Source organism: Podarcis cretensis, assembly GCF_951804945.1.
Source record: "Podarcis cretensis genome assembly, chromosome: 14".
NCBI classification, from domain to species: domain Eukaryota; kingdom Metazoa; phylum Chordata; class Lepidosauria; order Squamata; family Lacertidae; genus Podarcis; species Podarcis cretensis.
In genome coordinates, this window is record NC_137183.1 from 36,107,619 (window position 1) to 36,121,289 (window position 13,671).

Sequence of the window (13,671 nt, forward strand, 5' to 3'; positions counted from 1 at the left end):
GTAATGATTTCCAAACAATAAGTGAAATGAATAAGTGAAAACTTATATGCTGAGGGCTCAAATCCTAAGCATGCACACTAGATAATATGTCGCATTGAACATGGTGGGACTTACTCCTAAGTAAACATGCATGTGACTGTGCTACAGAGCGACGGCACTGCAAGCCACTAAAAAGATAGACGCAAATTTTAATCATCACAGAAGACAAGCCAACTAATTTTTCTATCCAAATCACACCTGGTATGTTCTTTAATTAAATTTGCACCCCATCTCAGATCACTTCCTTTTCAACTGATTTACATTACGTTTTTCAACAGTCTGCTCCAAATCAATTCAACTCCCCTCCAATTTCCCCCACTAATTTACTCCCCAAATCATCTCTAGAGAAAGTCGTCCTATCTTAATTTATTCCCTCAAATTAATTTCTTATTCAGTAATCAATGTATCCACTGTATTCAGAAACATAACATGCAGAATGAAGTGGGGGGGTTTTCTCAACAACTGACCATTGCAATATATTTACATCTTTATAGGTTTGCTTCTATTCAGGATTCCAGTCAACCATTCTATTCTCTCCTCACAGTTTCTCTTTTTTTTTTCCTTTTCCAAGTGAGATTCAACATTCAATGTCTGCTGAACATTTTCACCTCTCCTTAATCAGTTTCAGGGAGTTCTGCACCTCTTGGGTGTTGTTGTTGTTCGCCGAAAGATATTCCCCCAAGCACAATGATAGTTCTCCCCCCTGTTTGTTTCTCTGTGGCCCTGTTCTGGCTCCATTTCATCACTTGAATGCTCTACTATGCTGTTTACTGTACAATCTAGCCTGAACACTGACAACTGGAGGGGGAAAGACTGCCCTGTTGTTGAGTATAGTACCTGAGAGTTGACATCAAATCTCATGCCATAATCCCACACCTTGAGGACCCTATCGCCAGCTGTCAAAAGAAACCGGGCATCGGAGCTGAAGGCCAACGAAGAACAAGACTGCTTGTGCACTTGTGGGACCTGCAATCAAGACAAACCACCCCCAATATTGAACCCATCTGTTTCCACCAAAAAGACAAATACACTGAGAACAGACACAAAGAAAAGAATGTTTGTAAAGAGATAGGAAGTAATCAAATAAGTGGAGTTAGCAACCCTGCAAAGAGATTTATATAAAGGTGAACCATATCTAGTGTCAACATTTCAATGCTTTAATCTCCTAGCTACTGCCCCCACTATTACGGTCCCCATGGAAAACCGGGTGGGGTCCCAGGTAGCATTGGCAATGGACACTACCATTTCAGAAATCTTTTGTGTGTGCTTTTGGACCGAGTCATTATGTGGTTGCTCTACCAAGCCATCCAACCAAACGTAGCAGAGAAGGCTGCCCTAAGAAAGAGTGAACACAGGCTCCTGAGTAGGGTTCAGGTCAAAGTCTGAGCAGTGCTCTGACACATCTTTGAGAAGCGCATCTCCATCAGTTGGGATGACAGATCCACTCAGGAGGGCTGCTACAAAAGCATCCACTACTGGGACTTTAAGGTCCTCTATGGCTTGCTGATCAAAAGAATAAAATCTTTGTGCAAAGCCATTAGATTATTTGGCTATGTCTAGCCCATTCTGACTTTGAAAGATAAAAGGGAGAGGAACTAACTGCACACTGAGAAGATTTTGGTTCATGAAACATGGAGGGTCTTTCAAGAGGCTGCAGTAGACACAGATCCTTTGAGACCAGTTGGAGACCCAAGGATAAGATTACTTTGAAGAGGAATGGTAAGAAATCATTGGAATCACCATCTATGTGGCCTCATTCCATTTCTCAAGATCTGAGAAGTAGAGTCCTGCTCTGGAGCATGGGGCCTGTGGGGGTGGCCTATTTGTGGGCTACATTAAGCTGCTGGGAACCAAATGAGGACAAAGAGATTCATTTCCCTCTTCTTCAGAGGAGTGCTGTCTGATCAGGATGATTAAGCCGAATGGCCTTTGCTCATTCCTTTGCCATCACTATGTCTACAGCATGTTTCATTTTTGGGTACCAGCTCCTTAGAAACGTCAACCAGGAGAGTATCTTTTGTTTCTTTGAATAAATAATGTCTCCATAATAAAGTAAGGGAATAGGGAGCACGAGCCTGATCAACTGAGAAACTTCAAGAGATACAAGTAAATTGGCATCTGGCAATAATTTAGTAATTTCAGAATGATGCAATCCCTGGGATTTTCACTGCAGAGGCAAATGCACAGGGGGAAAAACACCCTGGAAACTGTGTGCGAGCCCAACCTCAGAACACAAAGAAGTGACCACAGGAGTCCCTTACCACTCTGATCAAGCGTCCAGACTTGGCATCAATCACCAGAACCTTTTGCGAGCATGTTGCCACCAGCAGGTGGCCCAGAGGGAAAGGGGCAAAGCAGAGTCTCTCAGCCATGTCCAGAACAGTGCTGTCCAAATCCAAAATGCTCATATCTACTCTCAGCAGCTGCCAGGCAGAACAAATAATAATAGTAATAGTAATAATAATAATAATAATAATAATAATAATAATAATAATAATATCCCATTTCTTGAAGCAAAATATTTCTGCACTAAAACAGAAGACGAGGAATATTTAGAAAGAGAACACTCAGGCCTGGCCTATACATACAGCACAATTAAGTGAAGTGGACTGTACAACATCATAAGGCATGAGATGCACTATTTTTCAACAAAGCAGCAGGGGCCGACCTTAGTAATACAACCCTCACGTCACCTTACCAGCCTTATTTAACTTATATATAAATGACATGGTCAAATACCTAACATCCCCGGAGTTTCATGCCCCCAAATTGGCCGAAAAATCAATTTCAGCGCTCCTCTATGCGGACGACGCGGTTCTCTTATCACAAACTAAAGTAGGCCTCAAAAGGCTACTAAGAGAATTCTCACCTTACTGAAGTCAAGTTAAGCAGGGTGCTGAGCTTTTGGGAAGGAGGCGTGAGAGCTCTCTGGCAGGGTCTTAGAGCCTTCCTGTCTCCTTCCCAAAGCTGGGCAAGCATTAACTGGGCTTTGAGAAGGAGGAAGGAGGACTTTAGGACCCTGTCATGGCCATTACACCTCCTTCCCGAAGCAAGTGCTTACTAGGCTTTGGGAAAGAGATGGGAAGGCACTCCCTTGGCCCCGTGTAGGGAAACCAGTCACGCTGTACTAAATCCACCTCTGCAAGAAGGGATCCTGGCCAGTCAGGATCAAACAAATGTTTGTCAGGAGAGAACGGCAGCACTATGGAGTGACAACGGTGGACAGGAATAGCCCCCATGTTTATAAAACAAACTGAAGGGGATGTGCATATCACCCTGCTATTACTGCAGCCCAGCAGATGTAGCTAAGGGCCGCCCTGAATGAGAACAGGCCAGCATTTCAGGTGCTCTCTCGGTTTAGACAAAAAAACCTGCCAACTTTTCCACTCTGTAACTGTGAGGGTTACGTGTTTCTGGAAGCTTCTTTCCTGAGGAACAGCGAGTTGTGGGCAGGTGTCAAGTTACCTCATCTAAGGAATAAGCATCCATGAGAGTCACAATGTATTTGGAAGGTCCCACAAAGGCCAAGAGATGTCCATCGCCGCTGACAGAGAGAGCATCAGGACCGAGGTCAGCATCTTGTGAGGTGACATTTGCTGAATAAAAGGTAGATATTTAGTATGAGAGGTTATTTGTTTTATTAAATCAGTGCATTTCTACCCCACTTTTCCCTGCAAGGAGCTCAAGGTGGCTCATTTTATTCCCACAACAACCCTGTTAGGGTGGGACTCAGTGATGGGCCCAAAGTTACCCAGTGACTCATGGCAGAGGGGTATTTGAACCCTGGTCTCCTGGGTCCTAGTTGGGCACTCTAACCACCACACCAAGAAAGCAGAAGGAAAGAGCCCCTAGACCATCAAGTCACACCAAAATCATAATGCAACACGAGTTCACAAACCATTAGGGCCGGAGTGAGGACCCCTTTTCCTGTCAATGACCACGGCTCAGCACACCAGTGGTGGCAGAACCAGACCCAGAAGTGTGTGTGTGGGGGGGGGCTTTTCATGGAAGTCTTTCCCAAATGAGGAAATAAAAATGGAAAATGAACTTTGGCAAGAGAAACGCAAGCAAAGGCTCTTACTGGTGGTGGAGCACCACTTAGTTAATAGCCGTTGTGGGGATAGGAATGCAAGAGAAAGGAAGCAAAGAGCAGGGTACAACTAATTGGTCTTAAGAACAACTGTTTAAGAATTGTTACCTGACTTTGCTTGCTTCCTCTTCCCTCCCTATTCCCTTTTCCTTTTGTGCCCTGTTGAAAGAGTGCAGACAGGAGCTGTCCTGTTTTAATTGATGGTATACAAGCTGCTCTGGGACCTACTAAGCTGAAGGGCAGAGTACAAATGCTCTAAGTGAATATATTAACAAACAAACAAAAACCTTACCTAGTACTCTGATAACGTGGCTTTTCTGGATGGCAGAGTTATAAAGAGCCAGGGTCCCATGGCTGCAGGAACTGTACATGAAATTGCCGTCTGGGGAGAAGGTCAGGCCTGTGATTGACCCACGGTGCTGCCTGCAAAGTACCAAAAAGAATGAAAGAAAGCAGAACACTTCAGATGGCAGCAGTGAGCTCACATGATGGAGTTAAAGAAACATATGGAGGGCAAGGCTATCAGTCGCTATCAGCCACAGTGGCTAGGTTCTACCTGCATTGATGGCAGCAGTATGCCATTTGCTTGGAATCTCAAGGCATTTAGTTGGCCATTGTGAGAAAACAGTGCTGGACTTGATAAACCATTTGTCTGATCCGGAAGGACTCTTCTTATGGAATGTTCCTCCATTAAAAACCAAAACCTTTCGCATAGAAAACAAGAAGGATTCTAGCCTAGCCTTCTCTCCAACAGGCAGGTTTTCTATATGGAGGGATATATATTTTTTGTAATGGAGGTGTGTCCCATTTGATTTCTTCCCCCTACACTCTCAAGTGGTACAGCCCATACAGAGCTTTTACCATTTCACTGGTCAGAACCAGGTCCATGTCAACAGAGAAGCCTGCCTGCTCTCCTAGACCTCACCCCCACCCTGCACTTTTAGCCTCTTTTCACCTTCTCACAACATGAACAGAGAACTCCAAAGTCTGCAAGAAGCTGATCTCCCACATTTCTGTTCCTCTTGAAGGAACATCCAACTGAGTTGTATCCAATGCTACTCAGAGTAAACCCACTGAAATGAATGGAGATTAGTAGCAGGTTCATTAATTTCAATGGCTCTTCTTTGAGTAGATACAACCCACTGCCCTCAACTTTCATCATTTTGGATTGACACATGGAAGAACGCTCAGGATGCAACTTTGAAAGTATATATTGAAAACATACTTGTGTTCTTCAAGGAGTTTTGAGGCAGCCAGACTGATGGTCCTCACGACACCAGTATCAAAACCGCAAGCAAAGATAAATTGCGAGGGATGGAAAGAGACGGCACACGGTGTTTCGTCAGAGGCAGTGAATTCATAGAGCTATAGGGGGCAGAGGATCATGCTGATCAGACACAAGACAGGCTCGCAATAACAAGCTGCCAAAGTCTTAGGCCTCATTCTCACTATACATTTAAAGCACTATGATACCACTTTAAACAGCCATGGCTTCCCCTAAAGAATCCTGGGAAGTGTAGTTTGCAAAGGGTGTTGAGAGTTGTTAGGAGACCCCCTCCTCTCCTCACAGAGCCACAATAACCAGAGTGGTATATTAACCAATCCGTCTACCCAGAGAAACCTGAGAGCTGTAGCTCTGTGATGAGAATAGGGGTCTCCTAACAACTCGGAGGAGCCTTAACAAAACTACAGCTCCCAGGATTCTTTAGAGTGAAGCCATGACTGTAATACTTTCTTGTTTCAATAGGCTTCTGGGAATTTACTATTTTTTTAGGAAGGAGCTGTTGCTGTGCTGTTTGTATTGTAAGGATTTGTATGTGATCTTCTATCTGTATATATTTGAATTCTTCTAATGGTTCGTTGTTTTTTAATAACCATTTTTTAGCTGTTTCCATTTTAGTTGTAAGTAGCCTTGAGTCCTATCAGGGAAAAAGCCAGGATATCAATAATAATAATAATAATGCGGTATCACAGTGCCTTACATTTATAGCGCAGATGTTGCCTTAACCTCAAATCTCAGCTCAATGTCACAGGAGCAGATAGGCTTGAACCCAACAAAACAACCAACAGGAGATAACTCACCAACTCAATCCAATAGAAGTATCACCTATTAAGGAAGGACTGAACTACGGTGGGCGGAGGACTGACATTAGTGCTGTCAACTATACCTAAGATAGTCCCATCCATTGATTTCAACAAGCTGACTCCAAACAGAATTAACATTCAATATGATCTTCTGAGTCCCAGGTAGACTTTACGAAAAAGGCATTCTTGACATTACCTGCTGCATAGACTCAAGGTTCCAGACGCGAATGGTGTTATCCTGAGAGACAGTCACCAGCTGCTTCTGGGATCTCTCCACAGAGAATGCCAAAACAGAATCCAGGTGGGAGCGCATGATGGTGCAATAGTCCTTAGACTGGATGTCCAGGCAACCCACATTCCCAGAGGCAGTTGTGCACAGAATCTTCAGGTTATCTGGGCTGATGCGGACCGAACTCACCGGGCTGTGATGCTCTGAAGGAAGACAAGCTGCCCAATGAAGAGTCTGCAGGTGACATGCTTGTGACTCATTTAACCAGAAACTTATTTCTCACTTTCAGGCATGAGTGTTTATGCTTGTGAAACCAAAGCAACACCAGCCACAGGTTTGGCAGAATGTGTTTTTTAAAACAACAACAATACCCGGAGGCTCAGAGGCAGCATGCCTCTAAATACCTGTTGCTGTGAAACAATAGCAAGAGATAGCTATGGACTATCCTGCTTGCGGGCTACCCAGCTGCCATCTGGTTGGCCACTGTGGAAAACAGGATGTTGGACTAAACAGGCTTCTAGGTAGGCCATGAGAACTCTTCATATGATTAGGGAAGCAAATGGGCATGGATCTTACACAGTTTTTCTAAATTTACATGTAGCCTGTTAACGAGACAATGAAAGATGTCCATGGTGAATAGGTTACTGGAGCCATGCCTGCAGGGTGAACATGCCACAGGGATTGGTGGTGGAATTGCCACAGAGCTGTGTTTTCTAAAACAGGGGACCATTTACCAGTCTGAGGACCACATTTCCTTCTGGACAACCTCCCAGAGGCTACATATCACTGGTGGGCAGGGCCAGAGACAAAAGAGGACAGAGCAATGGATGTGAATTTTACCTCTGCACAGTAAGGCAGTTTCTGCACATGTTCTGCTATCTCCTCCATCCAGGCTAGCAACAGGCATCATCAGAATTCTAGGACATATTCCAGCCAGGCAAAAACTCAAAGAGGCTGCAAGGATTGGCCAATGAGGGGTGTGGCTTGGGAAGAGTTCCTGAGGCCCGATGGGAGAGGCTTAGAGGACCACGTGGGCCTGAGGATCCTGATCCTTAGTTTACTACACAGATCTCATCTTGAGATGTCTCAATTATACACCTACGCAGAGCTTTGACAGCACAATCCCGAAGCTCTACGCACCTGCCTCCAAGAAGACTTCAGAGAAGTCCAGTGGCCACAGGCGCAGGTAGCCATCTTCAGAGGCTGTGGCACAGAAAGTTGATGAGAGACATATGCTGTTCAATGCTATCCCAGGACCTGAAAGAACAAAAATCCAGTACACTATGAAGCACAAGAGCTGGCAGTGAAGACCCCACGCTGTATAGAGTCAGCTGTAATCTGAGCAACAAGATTTGGAGCTGGCCCAGATACCCATGTCAGCCACTGTGGGATAATTCTGAAACCCTTTCCGTGCTAGAAGCCTTTAGTGCAACCTTCCACAGCTAGCCAGAAGTAGCTTGTGTAGAGGAACCTAATGAAATCTATCCCTCAATCAGCCATTCATTTCTATAGAGCTGGGCAGGAGAATATTGCATGGGGCAGATCCATATCCCACCATGACACTCTTAAAGGCATCCGAGCCAAGCTGATTTCTGCCACCAACATGTTGCCATTTGAGCGCTAGGAAAATTAAGCAACACCGAAACAGAAATTATTCCTTGAAAGAAGACTGCTTGCTCCTGCACAACACCTGTGTTACGAACGGATTGTCTCCAGGCTTGTATTTTTTAACCTGGTCCCTTCCAGATGTTTTGGACTACAAATCCCATCATCCTTGACCATTTGGCTATGCTGACTGGGACTGATGGGAGTTTTATTCTAAAACATCTGGAGGGGACCAGGTTGGGAAAGGCCAGTTTGGCAAGTTCCCAAGAGGAAAGTTCTGTAGGCAGCCATGGAGAAACCTATGCAGCCCACCTGAGTTAAAGGTTTGCTTCTCCCGCCGATGAGAGTGCTGCCCTTCCGATGGCAAGAGGCGCCGGGCATTTCTGACAGCGACATTCTTATAGTTGATTTCCAAAACGTGTCCACTCCGACTGCAAACAAACCTGAGAGGAAAGAGGCAAGGTCACCCAGCAGCAACATCATTATAGGACCAAAAGCAATTATAAGACTTTTAGGGGTGCCAGCTTTAAATCGGTAGGTCAAGCAACAAAAGTTTTAGCTGATTAAATCTACGGCTGGCAATTTAATTAAACAGGAAGAGAGTTAAGGGAGCTCCTGTTTATTTCATGTGCAGTGGTACCTCGGGTTAAGTACTTAATTCGTTCCGGAGGTCCATTCTGAACCTGAAACTGTTCTTAACCTGAAGCACCATTTTGGCTAATGGGGCCTCCTGCTGCCACTGCGGTGCCAGAGCACGATTTCTGTTCTCATCCTGAAGCAAAGTTCTTAACCTGAAGCACTATTTCTGAGTTAGCAGAGTCTGTAACCTGAAGTGTATGTAACCCGAAGCGTATGTAACCCGAGGTACCACTGTATACTGTATTTCTGAGAGAGATATCATGTAGCTTAGTCTATGTTTTCTGGAATGCTTGATTTGAACTATTAATAGGCTTTGTTGGTGGAAAGAAGTGGATCTACCCAGGGCTCTAGGGAACGAGATCATCCCTGACTTGCCCACCTCTAATTAGCTAAGGGTCCTGGAAGCATGAAGGTATGATCTTGTTACCAGGTATGAAAAACAGTATAGAAACCCAGAAGTCTGTCTTGCGGTTATCAGCTCTTTTCAAAAGCATTCATCAAGGAGCAATAAAGTGGAGCAGCTTCTTACAGTGTCCGGTCTTGTGGCTCTCGCTGGGTGGAATGGCCTGCTTCGAAGTCCAAGTCCGTGAACTCCATGGAACGGTACTCGCCCAAATTTACCGGGCAGGAGCGCAGCACTCCACTCCGGACCCGCCACAGCCTCACGTTGTCTCGGCCACACGACACCATTCTGTTATGAGAAATGCTGGGAGTATGAAACTAGACAGGACTTGTTTTTAAGGTACAAGTCTTGCATCGTGCATTGTCACAGTTCAGGTTCCCACAAGCAAAGGGGTGCCTCTTCCTCTCCTCCTGCGTGATGCCGCCTTTCCTTTTTCAGCCTCTGCTTGCTGCCCTGGGCTCCTCTGGGAGGAAGGGCAGGACACACATGCAATAAAACAGCAACAACAAGCTCCACTCTTTACCTGGTGTCATCAAAAAAGGCAATCTTTAAGGCCTGGATGTCCACATCTGTGTGCGCTTTAGCAAGCATCACCACCTCTCCCCCATGGTTCACCTGAACAGTATTCCACACCACCACCATCTGCAAAGGGAGGAGAGAGAGAGGCAGCTGGGTGGGACACAGGAGAGCCAGGCTCAGATCCCTCCTCATCCCTAAAAGCTCACCAAGTGGACGTAGTCAAAGTCAGCACAAACCAAACAAGCACATTGCCAGGAGCTTCTGCACAGACCCCAAAGGCAACTTCTCCAGCAAGCGTTAGACTAGGGCCCTGCGGGACTTGACATCTTTCCACAGGGCCTGCAAGAGAGAGCTGTTCCGCCTGGCCTTTGGTTTGGACTCAGTCTGACCCTTATGTTTCCCTCCCCTTATGGTTTTGATTTATGGGCTACTATTAAAATGAGGCTGCATTTTAAATTGTATTTCAACCCGTATTTTAATAAACTGGTTTTTGTTTTTTTGTCCCGTCCCCCCTATTTTGTTTTATTCTAATTTTATTGGTGTTAGCCGCCCTGAGCCCGGCTCTGGTCGGGGAAGGTGGGGTATAAATAAAAATGTAACACTCAGCCTGACATCCACCTGCGACTCACACCAAAGCAGCACTTCCTTGTCATATAATGAATGCAACTCTCATCTAAGGTACTACTACTACTACTACTACTAATAATAATAAAGCAATAGCAGCTCTAGTAAATTTCATTTGGATCTCAGTACATTAACAGCCAGGTGAATAACTGATCAGGAAAACCTTGCACCCCCTTCTTGCCACAGGCTGTGACAGAACTCACTCGAGAATGTTAGACAGCACAGACCAGAGGTGGGGAACCTCAGGACAGAGCGGGGTGGTGTGGGGGGTGGAATGCAGCACTGCAGGCGTTTCTAGCTGTCCCTTTGTACCTGCCCACACCACACCCACTGCAAAGAAAGAAATGCTGATTCACTCACTGTTTTCCCATGTCGGTCCTTCCCAGTGCCACACAGGATACCCCCACTGTAGGAAAAGCTGCAAAAGAACAAGGGGCCAGAGATCAGCAGCAGAGAACAGTCTTTTGCAAGCAGAACAACCCAGGTTCAATCTCCAGTTAAAAGCATCAGGTAATAGCAAGTGATGTGGAAAATCTCTGCCTGAACCCCCTGGCAACCTTATGCCCATCAGAGTAGACAGCACTAGCATAAGTGGAGAAGCAGTCTGAGTACTCACTATAAGCCAGATTCCGCTGTTCACTGAAAATCCAGTTTTGACAGCAACAAAACTGGCAGTCTTTCATTTTCTACCTTGCTGCCATGAGTCCTGTGAAGGTGTCATGGACAGGGTATGTGTGTGAGTGAGTGAGTGAGAAAGAGAGAGAGAGAGAGAGAGAGAGAGAGAGAGAGAGAGAGAGACCTTAAGGAGGAGTTTGGGGAGTTAGATCTAGACCCTTGGCAGGGTGGGCATAGCAGATTTTGATCAAGAGACATCTGTTGAGATCTGCCCTCCAAAGGAGGCTCAGGAAAACTCTCAGAGGTGCCTTCTGTTATCTTTGTTCCAGACACACACTCCTCAGCTTTACCAGCTGAGATGTCTTCAGTGCCTTCCCCTGTTACACAGGAGCCTTCCCAGGAAACAGATGGGAATACATTTGATGCCAAGCTGGCAACTAGGGCATGGAGATGCCAGTGTGCACAAACCTCACCTAGCCAACCCACTACAGAAGGAGTGCCCTTTTGCCTGTCTAGCCTCAGGGCTCTGGCTGCTTGGCCTGCTAAATGCTGTGCCATCCTGTCCCTCAAATGGAAGGTGCAAGGGGCTTGTCACTTGTCGTTCAATATTTTAGAGCATGCCCAACCATGCCTTTGACCTCCCATGTAACCGCTGATTCTTGCAACCTGTGACTTGCCTTACATACGATACTAATCTTAAAATTAAAGCCTTTGGGAGTCAAGAGTTCCAGATCCTCCTTGTGAAGTTAACATATGAGAGTGCTGGAGGTGAAATAGTTAAATAAGTTACCCAATCAGAACCCAGGGGGGTGGAGTCAGAGGGATTATAAAACCAGCTCTGGAAGGGGCGAAAGGGAAGTTTGTTGGGAGGTTGGTTGGAGTGGGAGTGAATTGGGATAGAGTCTGTGGGTAGGTTGAGTTAGTGTAGCGAAATAAGCTGAGTCAGGAACAATTAGGAGCTGGGAAGACAAGTAAATATCTGAGAGGTGGTTTAGTGAGTGAGAGCAGATAGCGGAAGTTATAGGTCTGGATAGGCACCCCATGATTGTAATTGACCGATACCATTTACGAAACCACACGCTTGTTAAACTGCAATAAATAAACAGAAGTTTATGTTCCAATTTAACCCTGACTGGACTCGGTATTGTACCAGGTAGGGCCTGGGTGGTGGCAGCGAGAAATAAAGTGGTGGCACAGGGATCAATAGACGGTGAAACGTCCGGGGACCCTGTGTGATTGCCACACTCCTTGGATGCCTCCTTGTGCCCAAGCTTACCCTGCTCCCTCCTGCACTTACCTGAGGCAAGAGATTGATTGCATCCCTGTTTTAAACATGCAGAGGCACCTCCCCGATGGAAAATCCCAAAGACGTATCACGCTCAGTTGCCCTATCTGTGCAGAGGCCAGCAAAGTGCTGTTGCCGTTGAACGCCAATGCCACCACCTGCAGAAAATTGAGACATTGTGGGAAAAGGTACCCCGTGGCATTAAGCAGAATTGGATTCCTTTCAGGAGAATCATGTGCCTTTTACATAGGAAGGAACTGCCTGTCGCTGCTCCTCTTTCAAACCACACCAATTTGCCCAACATACAGGAGCTGATCAAAGAGCTGAAAGGTAATCAAATCCTTATTATGGGGTTTTTATTAAACTGGTAACAGAAGCATGAAGGTCTCCAGAGAATGGCTGTTGCTGCTGTAGCCTCGGCCACCACCTGCTACTTAGCATTCACATAGAACTGGAAGAGCTTTACCTTCACTTACAAGAGCCCTGTAAGGTAGGCCGGAATTATTATTCCCCCCGTTGCAGTTAGTGGTGGTGCTAAGGATGAATATGGCTTGCCTAAAGCCCATGATAGAATTATAGAATTGCAGTTAGAAGGGGCCACAAGGGTCATCTAGTCCAACCCCCTGCAAGGCAGGAATCTGTCACCCAAGGTGGGGCTTGAACCCACAACCCTAAGATTAAGGGGTCTTGTGATCTACCAGCTGAGCTATCCGTACGAAGGCAAGATTTCAAATGCAGACTTTCCGGTCCCCAGCTTAGTCTCTCACGGTTCTCTCCCCAGGCAATATCACCCGGTGCCAACAATGGCATCTTTTCGACAGCAGGCAAAGATGTTCCAATTCTCCAAGGCTTCAAGGGACATGGTGCTTTTGGGGGCCATGGTTTTGTGCGTGTGCTAGCATGTTTGTAGTGGTATTGCAGTTGCATGGAGGATGAATGCTTTTCCTTTTATAATTTGTTTACTGTACATGAACATTTTCAAATTGTCATATTTTAAACTGGTACACTATGTTTTACTTCAAGACTTCTTTGTTTGCAAGAAGCAACTCATTCATTAATTAGTCATTACACTCATCATCAAGCTAATTGATATCCTCTTTTTAGTAAAAAATAGATATGACCCTTTTGCCCAGAGTTAACGCCTGTTTTTAGGGGCTATAAAATTGAATTGGGGCACTTGGTCCTATGGGTCTGAATGCCCCTTAAGTGCTGCCACTATCCCCTTCTAGCCTCAGTTATGCCTGTTGCCCGTTCTGACTTGCCCAGAACCTTGCGCTGAACCCAATGGTCATCCTTGGCTTAACAAACTACAGTTTATTAATGAGTGGATCTTCATAAACAATAGTTTACTACTATTACTATTAGTATATCCATAGTATTATACCTGTAGATTTCATACAATACACACAGAGAGACATGCACCAATGCAGCAACAATGACAAAGGTATTTTGGAAGCAAGATGTGGGAGCCAAAGGTGTAAAAGGATATTGGACAAATAACACAGTAAAAGAATGCCTGCCCCTTGCTGTTTATTAAC

General features: G+C 45.5%; 1 protein-coding gene across 1 annotated transcript in view; it reads right to left on the reverse strand.

The window, feature by feature from the left end:
* Window positions 1-13,671, reverse strand: part of WDR90 (WD repeat domain 90) — a 45,396-nt gene that overhangs the window by 19,420 nt on the left and 12,305 nt on the right. The window contains exons 13-24 of the mRNA XM_079952848.1: window positions 12,146-12,291; window positions 10,594-10,651; window positions 9,614-9,732; window positions 9,217-9,378; window positions 8,361-8,491; window positions 7,584-7,700; window positions 6,411-6,646; window positions 5,355-5,494; window positions 4,422-4,552; window positions 3,505-3,635; window positions 2,301-2,462; window positions 877-1,005 (exon numbers count right to left, since the gene is read on the reverse strand). Coding sequence (XP_079808974.1) covers window positions 877-1,005; window positions 2,301-2,462; window positions 3,505-3,635; window positions 4,422-4,552; window positions 5,355-5,494; window positions 6,411-6,646; window positions 7,584-7,700; window positions 8,361-8,491; window positions 9,217-9,378; window positions 9,614-9,732; window positions 10,594-10,651; window positions 12,146-12,291 — 1,662 coding nt within the window. The remainder of the gene's footprint in view (window positions 1-876; window positions 1,006-2,300; window positions 2,463-3,504; window positions 3,636-4,421; window positions 4,553-5,354; window positions 5,495-6,410; window positions 6,647-7,583; window positions 7,701-8,360; window positions 8,492-9,216; window positions 9,379-9,613; window positions 9,733-10,593; window positions 10,652-12,145; window positions 12,292-13,671) is intronic.